The sequence below is a fragment of the Heloderma suspectum genome, chromosome 2 (assembly GCF_057233095.1).
Source record: "Heloderma suspectum isolate Gila_16-S chromosome 2, 16-S_ref, whole genome shotgun sequence".
In the NCBI taxonomy this organism is placed as follows: Eukaryota; Metazoa; Chordata; class Lepidosauria; order Squamata; family Helodermatidae; genus Heloderma; species Heloderma suspectum.
The window spans coordinates 17,371,320-17,392,679 of NC_139459.1; the positions used below are offsets into that span (position 1 = coordinate 17,371,320).

At 44.6% G+C, this 21,360-nt stretch overlaps 1 protein-coding gene across 11 annotated transcripts in view; it reads left to right on the forward strand.

Moving 5' to 3' along the window:
* The window catches only part of SKA1 (spindle and kinetochore associated complex subunit 1), a 35,910-nt gene extending 17,586 nt beyond the window's left edge, over nt 1-18,324 (forward strand). For 2 of the 11 annotated variants that reach the window (XR_014787492.1, XR_014787494.1), the window contains exons 7-9: nt 1,206-1,382; nt 16,721-16,811; nt 17,731-18,320. Coding sequence is in view for 4 of the 11 variants with exons in the window: in XM_084832904.1 (XP_084689030.1) it covers nt 1,206-1,354 (149 nt within the window). In the remaining 7 variants the exon portion in view is untranslated. Of the gene's footprint in view, nt 1-1,205; nt 1,607-16,552; nt 16,593-16,720; nt 16,812-17,730 lie in introns of those variants that run through there. The other 9 variants (XM_084832903.1, XM_084832908.1, XR_014787498.1 and 6 more) reach the window with 8 other exon arrangements.
* Nucleotides 18,325-21,360: the final 3,036 nt, after the last annotated feature.

A 21,360-nucleotide genomic window follows, 5' to 3' on the forward strand; every position in this document is an offset into this window, starting at 1 on the left:
GTTCAGCAGCAAAGCACTGCTGAAGGCCTCGGTTCAATCTCTGGCACCCCAGTTAAAAGAAGAGGCAGCCACGGATGGCAAAGATCTCTGCCTGACGCCGCGGCAGACGCATGTTCTGACTCCATAAAAGGCAGCTTCCTGTGCTCGCGTGTTTTCTCCCGTACCCCCAAAGCTCTAGGCTTCTCTTTCCCCTCTACAAGCTGACTTTCCCTTTGTTCAAGGTTAGCACTCCATGGAAGTGTCTCAGACCTGGAACTGGCAGAGTGCGCTACCCTTGCAAACAGTTGCTAACCCCCACCCTCAAATCTGTGTTTCTGATCCTTTCCTTGCTCCTTCTTAGCCTTTTCAAAGTAAAAAGAAGCTATTGTGGCTGCCTGTACTGGCTTGAGAGGGATGGAAGAGGCAGCCATGAGCGTGCTTCACCCCCTGGCTCCATATCCCCAGCAGCTAGTTCCTGTCGGGAATCAAACATTCCAGACAAAAAGAGAATTGGAGTGCGTTGTAGCAGTGCGGTGTAACAGAGCACTGGGGGGGATCCAGGCTGAGTTCCTCACTGGGCCATGAATCTCACTGGGTGATCTTGGGCAATCGCCACCTCTCAGCCTGTCCCACCTCACAGAATTGCTTGTGAGGACAGATTGGGTAGGAGGCCATGGGAGCATGACCCCGAGCTCTTTGGGAAGAAAGGTGGGATAAACACGTTACAGTTGTGAACGATTTCCCCAACTTTAAAAGACCAGGAGAGGCAACTGCAGCGATGGTCCAGTGGCTTCTTCCAGACCAGCGATGTACATTGTACGTTGTCTTACCTGAAAAGATACTGAGGATCTGTTAGGCTGTGTCTTTTATATTTAAAGGGCAGGAAGAGGCAGCTGCCATGGTGTGCTCTTGGACCTCGGAAAGATCATTGTGTGGGCCAGAAGAATAGGCCAGAGGCTATCACTGCCCTCCCTGGTGGGGAAAGGGTGGTGGTAAATTATGCTTCTAACTGGAGTCCCTTCTGTGGGAGGGACTAGTGATCTTGAACAAAGTTCTTACTACCTGGGCAAACTACAATTCCCATAATTCTTTGGGGCTGGCCATGATAATTCAGGGGACGCAAACCTGATACAAGTTGGTTGCATAGACAGGGCCTGCAGAACATCTCAGCTGCCTTCAAAAGGTGTTCTCCCCCCCCCCCCCGAAACGTTGTGCATTCATCCCAGGTGAATTCTTTATCGTGGAGGCTGATATCGAAGAGTTCACGCAACTGAAGGCAGACAAACGTTTCCACAGCATCCTGACCATCTTGCGGCACTGCCAGAGAGTGCGAGAGATTCGTGGCTCACGACTAGTTCGCTACGCCATCTGCTGAGATACCGTGAGAGTGTCCGAGACTTGGGGTGAGGCATCCCAAAGAACCATGTGGAGAACAGAATCCTAGATGTTTGCTTCGTTGTCTTTGAATTTACATGGCAAAGCTGTTTTTTGCATCACTTCCTTCCTATCCTTATTAATTATTGTTAAGAAAAGGTAGGTTTTTGTTTGTATTTGTACATACGGTATTTGTAATATGATGATGATTTTCTGTTTCTGCAAAGAGATAAATTTGTTTGTCCAGCGAGTCTGTGTTTTCCTCCTCTGTGGTTTTTGCCTGTTGAGCTTAAGTAACTTTCTGTGACAAAATTAGAGGCATAATGGGTTGAATGGACTGAAACTTGACTTATCCCAAACTTTTGGCGCTTCAGCTTTGGAATCACTGAAATGCCAACAAAGAGGTTTAAGCACTGAGTAAGTCAGAATCCTTGTGACCTTCCGTTGTCTTTGGGGCGCTTCTAGCAGAGAGATCTAAACTGTTGCGTTCCAAAGAATTTGCAGATGAACTGTCTCTATGATGTGTGTGCCACTGAGCCCAGAAGTGTGTGTGTGTGTGTATGTCTGAGAGAGTGTAAAGTATAAATGTCTGTTTATAGAGGCATCAGTTGAGGATCCTTTGGTTATCTCCTGAGATGGCTTTCATGGGAAAACTGTTACACTTGCACTGGTTGAATCTGGGAGACAGGATCTCAACATTACTCAAAAAGCTGTAACAAATTCTGCAGGCCGGGAAAAGTTGAGACTCCCTACATCGAAGACTGGCCTTACAGTTTGCAGTATTGGGGCCCAATGACGGATGTTGCTGCCAGGGAAAAGAGTACCTGACCCTTGGCTGGGAGTTGTGAATCCTGCTCCTCTCGGCCACAGCTGCATCTCTAGCAGGCTCCAGTAGCATCTGGACCTCAGATAAGGCTGGTGTGTGCGCATGCGCACACTGCAGAGCTGTGGCGCAAATCCTTGGTCCATCACAGGTGCCAACAACAGCAGACAAGAACTCAAACCCAGGTTGCAGAACTACGAAGTTTCCTGTTTTTTTCACACCTCTACGATGCCACTTCTCTTACTTCCATCAAAACCTACCGTTTCCATGAAGCAGTTGGCATATCTCCCCAGTTCCCAAACCCTGCTGCAGGGATGGAGAATCTGTGGGCCGGATGTACAGAGTCAGTATGGTGTAGTGGCTAGAGTGCTGGACTGGGAGCTGGGATATCCGGGTTCTAGTCCCCACTCAGCCATGGAAGCTCACTGGGTGACTTTGGGCCAGTCACACACTCTCAGCCCAACCTACCTCACAGGGTTGTTGTTGTGAGGATAAAATGGAGGAGGATTATGTACGCCGCCTTGAGTTCCTTCGAGGAAAAAAAGGCGGGATATAAATGTAATAATAAATAAAAATAAAATAAATAAAAATACTCCGGGGTTGGACTCGATGCTCTTGCAGGCCCCTTCCAACCCTATGATTCTATGATACTCCAGAGAGCCCACCCAGTGGCTTCTGTTATTCCCCTGCTTGCCTGACCGAAAGGCAGGGAAAGCCTGGTTTGTTGGGAGCTGCAGTTTCAAGGTGCCTCAAGCATCTTGAAGTGACTTCCCTGCCTTTCAATGGCCACTAGCCCCAATGATGATATGCTGCTTCCAGTATCGGAAGCAGTATGCCATATCACCGGGTTTGCATAATCACGGAGGGCTGTTGTAGAGTTTTGGGTGACTGATTACCCACAACAACAAGCCACCCTGGCCAGCGTTACATGACACAATAAGCTGCGCTGGCAAGAGTAATTATGCAAATTCCACCCCCCAGCACACGTGTGCGTGTGGTGGGGAAAATAAGCCATGGTGGTCATGCTCCTGTTCACCCAACCACCAATCATTGGGTGGTTTCTCAGCTTTTGTGCCATTCCTTCCCCATACTAAAGCGTTGAAATGCTCCTAAGGCTTAGTTATTGGCAGTAGGCGCTTTAAGCTAAAATATGCTGGTATTCTTGTGCCTGCCCCTTTTGCTTTAGCCCTGCCCACCACTGCCATGTGGCCCCTGAGAGCTTCCCCTGAACAGAATTCTGGCTGAAAGAGGTTCAACATCCCTGCACGTCCCTCCATCATTTGCCAAAAGGCTGGAGGCCATATATGAAAAACGTATACGTTTTCCTATTCCCTTTCTATTGTAGTTGGTGGAATTGAATTTTTTTTAAAAATTTTTTTACAAAACATGCAGGTTTGAATGCTTCTTTTTAGGCAGTTCTCTGTATTACCAGCAAACTAGTATGGAGCATATTCTTCACACTGCCACAACCAACCTGCAGGAATGTTTTATGTCATAGATAACAGTCTGGATGGCAGCTGCTGCCCCACATGGCAAGACGTTCATCATATAAAGCAGTCACTACTTGCATAGATAAAGCGGGGTGGGGAGGAAGTACAGGGAGGGTTGTGCTTTTGTGTGTGTGTGTGTGTGTGTGTGTATCAGGATGCGTGAGATCGCGAGAGTGTGTGGGCTGACTGTGGCCTCTCACACACTGATATGCGGCCCTCAATGAGGAAAATGTACATAATAATAACAGGATGCCCGCCCACCCACCCCTGCCCTTTGGTAGCTAAGCATACATGCGTGTAATTTTTTATTTTATTTTTTTATTTATTTTCATTTCATTTCTATAGTGCCCAATAACCGAAGATCTCTGAGCGGTTCACAGAAATTAAAACCACAAAGCGCAGCATAAAACAATACAAAATATGAAAGCTTAAAACCACAATATAACAGTACTAAGCATAAGTACATGTAACTGCAGTAACTGCATCTTTGCCCTGTTTACCACACCTCCATTCCCCATCCCTTCCATTGCTGTCTGTCCCACATGTCCCTCTCTAGATTGTAAGCCCCTTGAGGCAGGGATCTGTCTCCTCATTCTTTGTAAAGCAGGGGTGGGGAACCCTTTTCAGCAGGAGGGCTGAATTCCGTTTCAGAGGAGCTCTTGGGGGCTGCATTCCAGCGGTGGACAGGGCCGAAGGCAAAAAAGGGCGGTGCCAAAAATGCCAGCATTGTTGTTTATTCGGTCAGTCACTTCCGACTCTTCGTGACTTCATGGACAAGCCCACGCCAGAGCTTCCTGTCGGCCGTTGCCACCCCCAGCTCCCCCAATTCCCCCAAGGTCAAGTCCGTCACCTCCAGAATATCATCCATCCATCTTGCCCTTGGTCGGCCCCTCTTCCTTTGGCCTTCCACTTTCCCTAGCATCAGCATCTTCTCCAGGGTCTCCTGTCTTCTCATTATGTGGCCAAAGTACTTCAGTTTTGCCTTTAAGATCCTTCCCTCAAGTGAGCAGTCTGGCTTTATTTCCTGGAGTATGGACTGGTTTGATCTTCTTGCAGTCCAAGGCACTCTCAGAATTTTCCTCCAGCACCACAGTTCAAAAGCATCAAACTTCCTTCGCTCAGCCTTCCTTATGGTCCAGCTCTCGCAGTCATAGGTTACTACGGGGAATACCATTGCTTTCACTATGCGGACCTTTGTTGTCAGTGTGATGTCTCTGCTCTTCACTATTTTATCAAAGTTTGTCATTGCTCTCCTCCCAAGAAGTAAACGTCTTCTGATTTCCTGGCTGCAGTCAGCATCTGCAGTGATCTTTGCGCCTAGAAAGACAAAGTCTGTCACTGCCTCCACGTTTTATCCCTCTATTTGCCAGTTATCAATCAAGCTGGTTGCCATAATCTTGGTTTTTTTTAGGTTTAACTGCAACCCAGCTTTTGCACTTTCTTCTTTCACCTTCGTCATGAGGTTCCTCAGCTCCTCGCTTTCAGCCATCAAAGTGGTATCATCTGCATATCTGAGATTGTTAATGTTTCTTTCAGCGATTTTAACTCCAGCCTTGGCTTCATTAAGCCCAGCACGTCGCATGATGTGTTCTGCGTACAGGTTGAATAGGTAGGGTGAGAGTATACAACCCTGCCGTACTCCTTTCCCAATCTTAAACCAGTTCATTGTTCCGTGGTCTGTTCTTACCGTTGCTACTTGGTTGTTATACAGATTCCTCAGGAGGCAGACAAGATGACTTGGTATCCCCATACCACCAAGAACTTGCCACAATTTGTTATGGTCCACACAGTCAAAGGCTTTAGAATAGTCAATAAAACAGAAATAGATGTTTTTCTGAAACTCCCTGGCTTTCTCCATTATCCAGCGGATATTGGCAATTCGGTCTCTAGTTCCTCTGCCTTTTCTAAGCCCAGCTTGTACATCTGGCAATTCTCGTTCCATGAATTGCTGGAGCCCACCTTGCAAGATCTTGAGCATTACCTTACTGGCATGTGAAATAGGTGCCACTGTTCAATAGTTTGAACATTCTTTGGTGCTTCCCTTTTTTGGTATGGGGATATAGGTTGATTTTTTCCAATCTGTTGGCCTTTCTTGTGTTTTCCAAATTTGCTGGCATATGGCATGCATCAGCTTGACAGCATCATCTTGCAAGATTTTAAACTGTTCAGCTGGGATACCATCATCTCCTGCTACCTTGTTATTAGCAATGCTTCTTAAGGCCCATTCAACCTCACTCTTCAGGATGTCTGGCTCTAGCTCACTGACCACACCGTCAAATCTATCCCCGATATTTTTATCCTTCCTATACAGATCTTCCGTATATTCTTACCACTTTTTCTTGATCTCTTCTGCTTCCGTTAGGTCCTTGCCATCTTTGTTTTTGATCATACCCATTTTTGCCTGGAATTTACCTCCGATGTTTCTAATTTTCTGGAAGAGGTCCCTTGTCCTTCCTATTCTATTATCTTCTTCCGCTTCTGCGCATTGCTTGTTTAAAAATAATTCCTTATCTCTTCTGGCTAACCTCTGGAATTTTGCATTTAATGGGGCATATCTCCCCCTATCACTGTTGCCTTTTGTTTTCCTTCCTTCTTGGGCTGCTTCCAGTGTCTCAGCAGACAGCCATCTTGCCTTCTTGGTTTTCTTTTTCTTTGGGACGTTTTTTGTTGCCACCTCCTGAACAATGTTGCGAACTTCTGTCCATAGTTCTTCTGGGACCCTATCTACTAAATCTAGTCTCTTAAATCTATTCTTCACCTCCACTGCATATTCATGAGGAATATTAGTGAGCTCATATCTAACTGATCTGTGGGTCTTCCCTATTCTCTTTAGTCTGATTCTAAATTGTGCAATAAGAAGGTCGTGATCTGAACTGCAGTCAGCTCCAGGTCTTGTTTTTACCGACTGCATAGATGTCCGCCACCTTTGGCTACAAAGGATGTAGTCAATCTGATGTCGCTGTCGACCATCTGGTGAAGTGCATGTATAAAGTCGTCTCTTAGGTTGTTGGAAGACAGTGTTTGTTATGCACAGTGAGTTGTCTTGGCAACATTCTATCAGCCTATGTCCTGCTTCATTTTGTTCTCCCAGACCATGCTTGCCTGTAATTCCAGGTGTCGTTTGACTACCCACCTTAGCATTCCAGTCTCCTGTAATGAAAATAACACCTTTTTTTTGCGTACTATCTCTTAGGTCTTGCAGATCCTCATAGAACTGATCTACTTCTGCTTTTTCAGCATCTGTGGTTGGGGCGTATATTTGGATCACTGTGATGTTAAATGGCTTACCCTGAATTCGAATTGAGATCATTCTGTCATTTTTTGGATTGTATCCAAGCACTGCTTTAGCCACTTTATTATTAATTATGACGGCTACTCCATTTCTTCTGTGGTCCTCTTGTCCACAGTAGTAGATCTGGTGGTCATCTGATGTGAAGTGGCCCATTCCAGTCCATTTCAGTTCACTGACACCCAAAATGTCTATATTTAATCTTGACATCTCCCCAATAACCACATCCAATTTGCCCTGGCTCATAGATCTTGCATTCCCGGTTCCTATGTTGTGTTGATCTTTAGAACATCTGATTCGTCGTAGACCACCAGCACCATTGGCTGCTAGCCGTCCTTTCGGCTTTGAGCTAGCTGCATCATCACATCTGGGGCTAGTTGAACTTATCCTCTGTTCCTCCCCAGTAGCATTTTGACCATCTTCCGACCTGGGAGTCCCATCTTCCGATGGTATACCGACATATCTCTGGTTGTACCGATCCATTTAGTTTTCATGGCAAGAATACTGGGGTGGGTTGCCGTTTCCTTCCCCAGGGTTTGTATTTAGTCTGACCTCTCTGCCATGACCTTCCCGTCTTGGGTGTCCCTTCACGGTTTAGCTCACAACATCATTGAGGTGCTCAAGCTCCAGCACCACAACAAGGTAACAATCTCCTTTGCTGAAAAAATGCCAGCATACTGTAGCTTAAAGCTCTTACTGCCAGGAACTAAGCCTTAGTTAGGAGACAACCCTTTTGAATCGGGGGGAAAACGGCACAAAAGCCAGGAAACCATGAAATTATCAGGGGAAAGGAGGTGGGGCAAACTGGGGAATCCTGGAGTGCCAAATTCGGCCCCTGGCCGGATGTTCCCCACCCCGGTATCAAGTGACATGTTCACGGATGTTCTTATATAAGTTAGACAACAGTAGGTGTTTGACCTGGTAGGCAGCAATTTCGTATGTTCTATTTCTTCACCCATATCTTGCGTATTGGGTTCAACCTTCACTAATGCATCGCTGTGACTTGTGACAATGCAACTCTGCAAGAACCTTTGCACCAGCTGTCTCCAACCTAGGGATGTCAGAGAATATCGCCACAAATCTCGGGTAGGCCGAATGCCAGCGCATTCGGCCCCCCGAAATTGGTGGCGAAACGGTCTGCCCACCCCCCCCCCCGGGACGGGAATTACCTTGGGCGAATCCTCCTGGCGGCAGCGGTTCGGCGGCGGCAGCGGCCGGTCTTCCGACCAGCTGCCACCGCCGCCATTTCCAGTAAAAAAAAAAAAAAATGTGATAGGCTACGTAAAGATTTACGTAGCCTATCACGGCTAGATTTTTTTAAAATACTGTGATAGGCTATGTAAATGTTTACGTAGCCTATCACGGCTGATTTAAAGGGGAAAAAAACGCGCGTAAGCAAATGGCGGCGCCCATGGGCGCCGCCATTTACGTTCCTTATTTTGACACGTCTTAGTCTACGTAAACATTTACGTAGACTAAGACGGCGAAAATAAGGGGAATGCAAATAGCATAGACGCTACGCTATTTGCGTTCCCCTTATTTTCGGCGTAGTCTACGTAAATGTTTATGTAGACTTAAGACGTGTCAAAATAAGGAACGCAACTGGCGGCGCCCATGGGCGCTGCCATTTGCGTACGTGCGTTTTTTTCTTTTCTTTTAAATCAGCTGTGATAGGCTACGTAAACATTTATGTAGCCTATCACGGCTGACTGCAAGGATGCAAACAGCGGCAGCTATGGCTGCCGCCTTTTGCACACCTGGCCGGCCAGGATTCGGGGGGGGGGGACGGAGCGCCTCCCCCCCGGCCAGAATTTTGGGGGGGAGGGATGGAGCGCCTCCCCCCCGGCAGAATTTCGGGGGGGAGGGACGGAGCGCCTCCCCCCCACCTCGAATCAAATTTCGTTAAAGGTAAGTCACTTTCGTACATCCCTACTCCAACCTGGTGCCCTCAAGATGAGTTGGACTACAAATCCCATTATACCCAGCCAGTATGATAGGAGTTACAGTCCGACACATCTGGAGAACACCAGGCTGAAGAAGGTTGCTTTACACGCTGTTTACCTTTTCTTACATGTTGATCATACGATGACTGCCTAACAACACAATCCTATCCATGTTTACTCATAGGTAAGGTCAACTGAGTTTAATGGAACTCACTCCCAGGAAAGTTTGTATAGGATTGCAGCCTAAACCTCATTAAAATGGATGGGGCTTAGCTCTGGGTTTAAGCACTATTGATTACAATGGAGATTAAACATGCTTACTGTTCTTTGGATAGTCCCTGAATAAAAGTAATTAAAAGGCAAGATTTTTCGAGGCACATTTTTGAAAATATAGTATGTTACCTTTTAGCTATAATTCCAGTTTATCCTCCTCGGTATATCTCTGCCCAAGGTTTGTTCTGCGACCCATTGGCACATCAGATGGATTAATCGTATTACTTTCTTAGCTTTTTGTTTTGGACTGAGTAAACTTCGTTGATCAGGATTTGGCCAGTTTGGTGATTTTCATTTTTTGCTCTAATCCCTTCTTAAAAGCTTAGGGAATGCAGAGGCGTATTTAATGGGGTATCCATTAGCTTTAGGTTTGCTTGTTGTTGTTGTTCAGTCGTTCAGTCGTGTCCGACTCTTCGTGACCCCATGGACCATAGCACGCCAGGCCTTCCTGTCCTGCACTCTCTCCCGGAGCGTGCTCAAGTTCATATTCATTGCATCCGTGATGCTATCTAGCCATCTCATCCTCTGCCGTCCCCTTCTCCTTTTGCCTTCAGTCTTTCCCAGCATCAGGGTCTTTTCCAGGGAGTTTTCTCTTCGCATTAGGTGGCCAAAATATTGGAGCTTCAGCTTCATTATCTGTCCTTCCAATGAGCACTCAGGGTTGATTTCCTTTAGGATGGACTGATTTGACCTCCTTGCAGTCCAGGGGACTCGTAAGAGTCTTCTCCAGCACCACAGTTCGAAAGCATCAATTCTTCGGCGCTCAGCCTTCCTTATAGTCCAGCTCTCACAGCCATACATTGCTACCATGGTTTAAATTATATAAATGGTATAATTTTATGGCTGAACAATTCTCTATTTTAAACGTGTTGTGCTGTCTGTTGTCTGTTCAGGGAATTTACATGGGAATGCTGGTTTGGGGCATAATTTCCCATATAGTAACAAACAAACAATATATTTTCAGGTGTAAGAATGAAGTCTGCCTTCAATTTTAACTCAGATTTTAAGAGTGGTTCAATGATCAGAGGTTTTGAAAACATGCTATGGATTTCAACTATGTTATTTCTGGGGTCTCCACTGTGGTGCCTGAGGACCCCTTTCTTGGCACCCACCCTGCTGTTTTTATTTTATTCAAGGTGTTTAAATGTTTAATTGAGAGGCTGGCATGCTTCAAAGCAAAGTGCTGTCCTCCAGCACCATCTTTATTTGAGTTCAAAATAGTGTTTGTTTTGTTTTGTTTTGGAGCTCAGCCCCCAACTCTGGTTCCTATGAAGTTACTTTTCTTTGAGTCTCACCACTTTGCCTTCTGGGAAATGAGTATTTGGTAACTGGCCATGCCAGCCATGGCAGCCATTTTGTAAGAGCGCCCACAATACTCAAAATTCCAAATGTTCCCACTAACCCCAAAGGGGTTCCCAAAAAGGTTGGGGACTCCTGCATTACAGAGATCAGAGAACAGCTGTAGTTCAGTGGTAGAGCACATAATTTGGATGCAAACAGTTCCAGTTTCAGCCCCTGATATCTCTAGGTATGTCTGGGAAAGACTCTTACCTGAAATCTTGCCAAGGCCAGTAGAAAATATCGAGCTAGCTGGACCAAAAGATTCACTTGATATAAGGCAGCTCCTTTTGTTCCTAACGTTTTTGTAATTACCTTAACAAGCCACGAGGGAGGCTGACATTGTTCTCCTCCTGTGTCTGTTTACAGTTTGACTGATCACCGACACTGCTGCTTCTCCCACATAATTCTGGAACAGCTGTGTGGCAATTATAGGCGTAATATGGTAGATCTGATATCTGTGCAACCAAGGAATCTAGATAAATTAAATTTCCCACCTTAGCCCGCATCCTGCACAAGGCCAAGCTGATGTCAGGGTGGCTGCTGCAGCTTCATAAAGACATGCCGTTCCAGTTTAAAAGATTTGTCAGCACAGCAGTTTCTCCCTGTACCCTGATTTCCATAACAGAAACCATGGCACTAATCATTAATCGTTTTAGCTTAGCTCAAGCCCAACAGATCAGATTAACCTTTCTGGAAAGTCACAAACTTTCTTTGGCTGTGAAGCCTGGACGTGGAAGCTCTAAAACTGCCCTAAACTGTGGTTAACTTGTGCCATGGGACAAGTTGCCAGTTTCTTTACTGGTTTGTGAGAGAAAGCAATAATGACTGGGGAAAGAAAATAATCTATCTACTGGTATGGACAGACCAGGAAAGTATTTTTAAAAACGGAATTAAAAAATACATGTACAGGGCCTCTGGGAGGTTGCACCTCCTGCCTCCCAGGAAGAATGAATGTCACAGCAAAGAACAGACCAATATATTAGCCAGAGAAGACATATCTGCAGGGAGCTTGTTTCCCCCTTCCCTGCTAGAAAGAACATCTATAAGAACTTTGAAACTAAGAACTGATGCCTGAGTTTTGTTTTTTTCCTCCTCTTTCCAAATCTTTTCCTTCTGTGTCATGTCTTTTAGATTGTAAGCCTGAGGGCAAGGTCTGTCTTATTATTAACCTTCGTAATTCGATCTGGGAGCCCTTTGTAGCTGAAGACCGGGATAAAAATATTGTAAATAATTAATATATAAATAAATGCATGATCCTTAGTTCTAGCATTATGAGAGAGGGAGGAAAAAACCCTCTCTATCCACACCTTGCATAATGTCATAAGCCTCTCTTATGTCCCCCTTTATGCTGCGTGCAACCACTTCAATGTTGCAGCACTATCAGCAGTTTTTAATTTTCCTTCCTATCTCAGCTGACTTCTGACCAATAACCCTGCTTAAATATATATTTCAACTTCAAGATGAAATACCTTCATAATGGCCTATAAGAGACCAATATAGAGGAAGGCCTTCCTCATAGAAAGGAAGGGCGGGATCTCTTCTCGATTATCCCAGAATGCAGGACACGGAATAATGGGCTCAAGTTACAGGATGCCAGATTCCGACTGAACATCTGGAAAAACTTCCTGACTGTTAGAGCAATATGACAATGGAAGCAATTACCTAGGGAGGTGGTGGGCTCTCCCAAACTGGAGGCATTCAAGATGAAGCTGGACAGCCACTTGTTAGGGATGCTTTGACTTGGATTCCTGCACTGAGCAGGTGGTTGGACTTGATGGTCTTGTAAGCCCCTTCCAACCCTACTATTCTGTGATTCTATAGAGGCCAGAGAAAGAATACCTGCAGGGAGCTTGTTTCTCCTTTCCATGCTGGAAAGAACACCTATAAGAACTTTATAACTAAGAACTGGTCGCTGAGTTTGCTTTTTTCTTCCTCCCAATTCTTTTTCCTTTTGTGTTGTGCGTCTTTCAGATTTCAGGCCTGAGTGCAGGGCCTTCCTAATTACTAATAAAGAATTAGAGGGAGAATAAAAAATTAAGAAAAAACATGTCTTAATAACAAAACAATCTAAGTTCATACATACTCCATTCAGATTCCTCCTTTTGCTTAATCGTATTTGGCATGTCTTGAGGTATGGGTTCTCTTTGTCTCCACTGCTTGCAGAACTTTACAAACAGAAATCAGTTATTTCTAAAGATCTCAGCTGATTGGATTTTCCCTTCCCAGAAATATTTGTAACAGGTAACCTTTAGTATAGCATCCCATATTTTACCAGCCAGATCTCTAAAGGGGGTAGTTGTGCTGTTTTCCACACTTTTGCTATCAACTTACTGGATGCCATAACTTTATTTTTTCCCTCACCTCCTTTCTTAAACTTCCCATAAATGCATTTAACAGATCTAACTGAATTTCGTATCTTCCCCTTTTAATTCGCTGCAAAACAGCTTTCCAGTAACACTTAACACAATTGCATTCTCACCATATATGAACACATTTCCAGGTCTGGGAAAATCTTTACTTTTGATAGCTTAAACTAGCACTTCTTTGCTCAGGCTTTTGATGGGGTTTAATCTGACACACACTGCCTGTGTTTGTTGTTGTTTTTCTATGGCCTCTCGTATAGGACTTTAAGGGTGTAATCCTATGTATGTTTAGACAGAAAAAAGGTCCTGCAAGCCAGTAATATTGGCTGGCAAATGCTGGGACTTGTAGGATGTTTTTTGCCTAAGCATGCCTAGGATTGCACTCTAAATCAAGTTGTAGAACTGCAGATTTGTTTCTTCCCTTTCCCTTTTTAGCCTGGCATAGGGCTCTAATTTAAGTTTTGTTACTTGTGCTTTTGGATTAAAATGCCCAATCAGGCAGGCACCTGAGAAACTCCTATGAAGACACTGTTATATGGGTGATTTATTCTCTCTCTCATCTTGAATGTATGAACTGTCATGGTTGTGTTTTTAAAATGGTTTCAGGCAGTAAGAAATCTTTGTGGTGTCCAATCTGTTATGGCAACTTCATATATGCCACAATTATCGTTGTTGCTTTGTAGTAACAGTCTAATATGGTTGTCCCTGCGGAATTATTCACACACATGATGTAACATGGTGGCAGATATGCACAGTGGTCCAGTTTGCATTATATTCTTCCTGCCCTCTTTCTGTACAGGAGGCATCAGTCCTCCGCATCATCTGTCCACATCACACGTTCCCTTATATCCATAGTGGAGCGGTTCCATGTGTGTTTGCGTCCTTGCGGGAAGAGCATTTGTTGGTGAACAGTATTGTTATACGGTCTGCTCTGCCTTTCCTTCAACCTTGCTACTCCTCATTCACAAAGAATACCAACCATTAAAAACAACATAATCAAATAGCAGCAATAAAACAGGGAGTTAACAGAAGCATAAAATCCAGCAGCAGAATAAAACAGCAGGACAATAAAAACATAAAAATCAAGCAGCAGAATAAAACCAGTTAAGCAATGTTTTAAAGGCCTGGGAAGAGAAAGAGGTCTTTGCCTGGCACCAAAAAGACATAAAAGTTGGTGCCACACAGCCTACCTGGGGAAGTCATTCCAAAGGTGGGGTGCCACATCCAAGAAGGCCCTTTCTGGTAGCTGCCTGTGTAACATCCACAGTTGGGAATACTGGAGAAGCACTCCTGAAGATGAAATTAACATGCAGGCGGTTTCACAGGGCAGAAGATCCTTCAGCTTACCTGAATCCCAGTTAAATACATGAACAGACCCCAAAGCTCTTGGCACAAACCTCTATGCCTTGGGAGATCATGTGTCAGTAGGGATGTATGGATTTTGTGAACTCTGTATGCTTTTCACAGATTGTCAGGCGCCTGTTGTTCCATCCGCTCACCAATAGAATCAGATCGTTTCCAATTTCCTGAACTTGCGCCAATTTGCACTTGTGAAAATGCGCAATCCCCCCCAAATGCACATTTTCATGCTTTAAGCTATGGGGGAAATTTTAGACCGGTGCTTTTTTTATTGTACATTTTTTTCTACAACTAAATATGCATAAAATTCCAGAAAGTTTTTTTAAAAAACAGTCTGCAAGTCCACAGAATCCATCCAACTTGGGAAAAGCTGGTCTGCTGTAATCCACAGATCAGATTCATAGAAATTCACACTCATTTGATTCTGTTTTGGATTTATCCAACATCCCTATATGTAAGTTCATTGCTACCAGTGCCACTGTGTCATATTCCTGACTAGCCAACTGGCCGCACTTCGCACAAGTTGGAATAGCCCTTTGTTCAACACACCAAAGCTGTCAAGCAGAGTAAGACTGCTGTCAGAGTTAGTCGCATTGTGCCAGCACTGTCTGAATGAAGCAACACCCCTTGGCACCCCTAGGCATGGCCTCTGCCATGGCACACCCCTATAGCCCCTGAGGGAGGGGTCTGTCCACTCCATTCCCCCAAGGTGGGGTTGCCCCACAGCTCTGGGGAGGGGCCAGGGGTATCACTCTATCCCTTGGCCTACCAATGTCCCCTGGCTTCAAATTGTATGGACTGCAAATACAGGGATGTACGAAAGTCACTTACCTTTTCGACGGAGTGATTCGCAGTGGGGGGGAGGCGCTCCGCACCTCCCCCCGAAATCCTAATCCGGCTGGCTTCGCTCCGCGGAGATTCCATGGAGCCGCCGGCCGGGGCTGCCCGCAGCCGGACATCCGGCCGCTGGGCAGCCTTCCAGGAAAAAAAACAACAGCGTACGCAAATGGCAGCGGCTACGGTGGCTGCCATTTGTGTTCCCTTTTTTTCGCTGTTTTAGCCTACGTAAATATTTACATAAACTATTACAGCGAAAAAAAGGGGAACGCAAATAGCGTAGTGGGTGCTTTTTGTGTTCCTTTTCCCCCCGCCGTTTTAGCCTAAGTAAATATTTACGTAAACTATTATGGTGAATAAAAGGGGAACGCAAATAGCGCCCACTACGCTATTTGCGTTCCCCTTTTTTTCGCCATCATAGCTTATGCAAATATTTATATAGGCTAAAACAGCGAAAAAAAGGGAACGCAAATGGCAGCTGCCATAACCACCGCCATTTGCGTATGCTGATTTTTTTTTAGCTTGCTGTGATAGACTACGTAAGTATTTACGTAGCCTATCATGGCAAAGGCAGCTACGCAAATGGCGTGGTGGCCGCCATTTGCGTGGCTGCCTTTGCTGCGATAGGCTACATAAATACTTACATAGCCTATCACGGCAGCCTGGCCAGATGCAAATGGCGGCTAACATTTGAGTCTGCAGCAGCTGGCCGAGAGACCAGCTGCCGCCACTGGAGCTGGAGCTGGAGCCGCCACTGGCGGAACATCTGCCCCAGGTAAGCTTCGTCCCAGGGGGGATTCCACAGGGGGGTGGGAGGCCAGTGCATTCGGCCTCACTGAAATCCATGGTGGAATTCTCCGCCATCCCTAACTGCAAAGCTATGTGTTGGTTAGGGAAGTCTGCCACTAGTGGCTGAAGATGTTACTACGGGCAGTAAGCACGTGGACACACTTAAATTAATTAAAAATCATTAGTGTGTTTTAAAAGCCAAATAACCCTGAGGTGCACACCGCTAGGCTACCCTCAGTATGCATGCCAGTTTCAGGTGTCTAGGTTTCATGGACTTAAAACTATGGTGCTTACAGACAGGCACACTTATTATTGTAATTATAATTAATCTTCTCATAGCATGCTTCAGTTCTTCACTCTAGACACTTACCTACGAAGGAAGCTTTAGGCCTGTTCGACTTTGTCTTATGGACTATTCTTGGACCTGCTCCACTCCTACTCCTATCTTGCAGCCTTCGGTTTTACACCCTGCCTGCCCTCTTGCCTTATGACCTGCTTCCTTGTTTATGGACTTTTCCCACCCTTCTACACATGTTGTCTTCAGCCACAGTTGCCAGCACCAGACCTAATCCTGCAAAGACCTAAACTCTCAGCATCTGACAGGCAGGCTTGCTTTAAAATTTTGGAGGAACTTGTACACAGAGTATCATAATAAAGTAAGGCTATTATTCTCATTTGCTTGTGTTGTTTAGGACAGAACTGGTCTGCTGGATTATAACGGCTGTTGCAAATGTAAGCAGCTTAAGTAATTTAAATATTTTCCCCTCTGGGAAACTGTAATAATCTTAATAAGTTTATTTTTTAAATTAAATAATATGCTGGCTTTGTTACAAGCATTTCTTTTCTTTTTACATACATAGGCACTCTATCTTGGGCACAGTATTTTCACTTCTCCTGAAAACTACTCCAGGGAGTAAATTTACAGTGCGATCTATGTACGTCTACTCCAAAGTAAGTCCCCTTGCTTTCTGTTAGGTTTACTCCAAGATGAGCATTGTTATGATTACAGCTTTAATTCGCCTGCCTGCGATAGCAAGATATTTAAATCCTACAAGGAGATTTTAATGCTGCGCCATTGCATAAAAAGATTGCTCTTGTGAATGCTTTGGGTAGAGTCTAATAGCCCTTAAAGCAGGGGTGGGCAACACGCAGCCCACATGTGGCCACCCAGCCTCTAGGGTGGGCCACATGTGGCCCATGGGTTTCATGTGACCCCTCTACGGTGGCTATCCTGCCCCCAAATCTTGGGGGTACAGCAGCAGCCCCCCCACACACACACGGCAGTTTGTTGCTACAAACCACTACAGAGGCTTAAAAGGGACTTTAGCTTGAAAACAAGCTAACTGTGTTGCTTTTGAGCCTCTGTGGTGGTTTACCACCAAAACGTGGCAGCAAATCCGATTTCTTTTGCCACTGCACCACAGGAGCGGAGCACGAAAGTGGCCCTCAGATCTGCCCAAAGTTGCCCATCCCTGCCTTAAAGACTGTGGAAGTCTTCAGCATCGGTGTAGAAGGCAGCTGTTTCCCACATCCAGAGCTGGAATGTAGTGGCTCAGATGGGTTAAAATATCACCTCTGCCATGAACTAAGTGCACCCCTGAAGCTGGGACTTTATTCTCTAAGGGTTCATCTCCTCCAACGACTAGGTAAAACTACGCAGTTTGGCTTCTTTTTAAACCTAGCGTAACATCTAAATTTATAACCCATTTTGTTAATACAAGGACCACCTAACTTATATTTACTTCTGTTTTCCACCAACCAAGGCATCTGACTAATTTGTCCAGGACAGAGACAGGTTTGAGTCAACCGCTGGATTTTATATTTTTAATAATGGACGATCAACAACTGTCTGCTATTTTCTTCTACCCAGGAGTCCTATGGACATTGAAACCGGAAACTATCCTATCCCATGGAAAAGCCCAATTTGAATCTCTGCAACTACTCCTCTTCCACTTCATCTTAAGACCCCAACTATGCCGAGATCCTGACTACAACACACAGTCAGCCTTTCCCTCTTCCTATTCCCCCCACCCATGCACCTGCCTACCTGCTTTTTGTAACATCTTGCCAGGTGAAGACCTCTTGCGATTTAGAAAGCTTGCACAATTGTTGTCATCTTTTGAGTTGGCCCTGATAAAGGTATTTACACTGTATAGATTTTGGAATTGTTCTTATGGTTAAAGTAGCCACTTTCATTTGTTTTAAAATATAGGCGATTTCAGATGCAATAGAAAAAGGACATGCAAAATAGTACGCAGCCCAGCTTCGTAGCTAAAATAGCAGGCCAGCCAATTAGATGCAGGCTCAGCTGTCAGTTTGTCCCCCACCCCCCCACTTTGCTTCAGGTATGTGGTCTGCCTTTAAAAGAAAAAAGTGTGCAGCATGAACATTCTTACACTTATCCATCAAATCTTTCAGAATTAATAACAGTTTAGAAAATTAAACATCTTTTTAAAAGTGCTCCAAGGACATGGTGGTGAGGAAGAGGTTTCTTGGTGACTTTACTTATTTATTAATAAAATAAATAAATAAATAAATTTACAGGGGTGGGGAGGGAGCCCATCAGCATCCTGGGCTTGGCTGCAAAAGAGATTGACGTTATTGCGGAAACAACTGAGCTTACTGAGGGTAGCTCAGAACCACAGGTCTATTCATGTTGCATCAGTCTTTCCCCTGGGTGACCTTAATTAGGCAAGCCGTTAATCTTTCACTTGAATGTTCACGAACATAAGGAGACATCAACATTTCTGATTAATATTTCAGTGCCCCTTCCATGCAATATACGTGGATAGCCAACATGAATAGCAGCTTCACCAAATCGTTAATATCCTATGAATGGAAGGGGTGGCAGGAAGCCCTACATCTAGCTTTGCGTGATGAATCTGGAGTATTAACTGAACGAAACCACCAGTTACGTCTAACGTGACGAATACAATTCTTAAGTGTTGGCATTCCACCTCCCCCACCCCTGCCAGCTTGACATTTAAAGAGGCACTTGAATTGCAGCTTAGAACAATTCCATTTGGAGGGGAGTCTTCCTTATTATAGAAATACCATAGCAACCCTGCAGACAGGAGCTTTGTGGGTGTAATTGTACATATACGCTCGTTAAAATTTAAAGAATCTCTTGGGTTAAGAATAAGCAGCAGCAGCAAACTAGAGCAGCCAGAATTGACAGTGGAAGAGCAAAGAGAGTGCATCGAATTTTTTTTTTTAAGCATTGGAAACCACTGTTCTTGGCTCCAGTTCTACTCAGCTTACAATGTGTCATGGAGGCAAGCCAACACCACCACCACCTGACCAGATATAGGGTGGATGTTTGCTTTTATAAAATAGGAATACAGGAATATTGCTTACAGTTGCCCAGTAATCATTTTGTAGCAGGAAATTTACCAATTGTGGCTCCTCTTGTCTTCAGTCTAAAGCACAGAGATGGGAGAAGCTGCTTCACTAAACATTCTCCCCCAGGTTCTCAATCTTCTAGTTCTGTGCTCTTCAAACTGTCTGCCTTCAGGAGATGCTATCCATAGTGACTAGTTTGCCAAGGAACCCCTGAACGTTGCAAAGGGATATGGGGCGTGTTCTAGGGCATACAGTTGTTTCATGTGGGACGCTTGTTGGCCAGTGTGAACTGAGAGTCCCCCAATGATCTCCTGCAGATGAGTCTTGCAGTGAAAGACTGATAGTGGTAGGAAAAGTATTTTTCAGGATTCACAGCATACAGCTTGGTAACAACTTTGTAATTCAGTTTCTGAAAGGAAAAATTCCTCCCTATTGCACAGAAGTCTTTAGTATTTACATATGATTGATTGATTGATTTAATTATTTATTTCTATACTGCCCAATAGCTGAAGCTTTCTGGGCAGTTCACAAAAATTACAGCCACAAAGTGCACTATAAAACAATATAAAATATGAAGATTAAAACCACAAAACAACAGTATAACCAGAATAAAACCTAGCAATACTGAGATTTAAAACACAGATTTAAAACACCAGAGCTAAAAGACTAGGAAGCTAAAATTCTAAAATACTGGGAGAATAAAAAGGTCTTCATCTGGTGCTGGAAGGAGCACAACGCCAGGCGAACCTCTCTAGGGAGCTCATTCCACAGCTGGGATGCCACAGCAGAAAAGGCCCTCTTCCTGGTAGTCACCACCTCACATAACCAAATACATATAATTGATTAGGTGGGAATTGATTTATCTTCTGAATGGGATTGTGTGAGGTTCCATGAATACAGCAGGGGGCCAAACAAGTAACTGAATGGCATCCAAATGGGATGCATTTATCGAGCAACACTTACTTCAGTTAATTGCATCATTTGAATGCTTATAGTTTTTCTGCACTGCAAACATATATATACTATTCACTTTATGGCAATTTGATTGTCATGGTTCTCCCTGCAAAGAATCCTGGGAATCGAAGTTTGGTGAGCATGCAGCAAATTCTGTTAGAAAGCCCTAGTATCTCCCACCCACCCCCGTTCCAAAGTAAGTGTCCCTTAACGTGGAATAACCATTAAGTGCACTCCTGTGTTGGTATACTCAAAAGTGACTTCCAGTGAACTCAATGGGAAAGGAAAGCACCTGTGCAAGCACCGAGTCACTGCTGACTCCTAGAGGGATGCCGCTTTCACTGGCGTTTTCATGGCAGACTATAGCAGTGTGGTTTGCCATTGCCTTCCCCAGTCGTGACTACCTTTCCCCCGGCAAGCTGGGTACTCATTTTACTGACCTCGGAAGGCTGGAAGGCTGAGTCACCCTGAGCCGGCTACCTGGGACCCAGCTTCCACTGGGATCCAACTCAGGTCATGGGGAGAGTTTCAAATGCAATACTGCCGCCTACCACTCTATGCCACATGAGGCTCCAACTCAGTGGGACTTACCCCCAAATAACAGTACATTGGATTACAACCTAACTCTGTAGTATAGATATGTCCTTAGGAATGTTTGCAATGGAATTTGGAATTCTACATTTTGACCTGTGTTTACTATTGTATTGGGCTGTCAGTACAATATAATTATCCTTTGACAGTTTACATACAATGCATGTCTTTTTAAACTTCTGAATGGTATCATTGCTAATAGATTATGCACAATTTTGTGGCTTCTTAATGATTCTTGGGCTACCCCTTTTTCTGCTCTGTTGTGGATAGCTCTTAATTTGAGTCTGTGGCCAGCAAAGCTTAAGTGTTGATCCTGTTCTCATTGCTTGGCCTCAGTAGCACAAAATGAGAAGTAACAATAAACTATAAAGTTTTGTGAGCATGTGTTGCTTGCTCAGTGCAGAACAAAGTAAGCATAACCAGCTTCCACACACCTGGGTTTAAGAAGAAGCCCTTCTTCCAAGGTCAGAAGACCTGGCCTCCAAGTTAACTGAGTTCTGGCACATCTCTCATTTTTTAGTAATTAAGCACCAAGTCTAGCTAGCCTTTGTTCAACCTTAAAATTATCTTAATAAATAGATGGGTACAGGAACATATCAAATGAGTTAAAGAA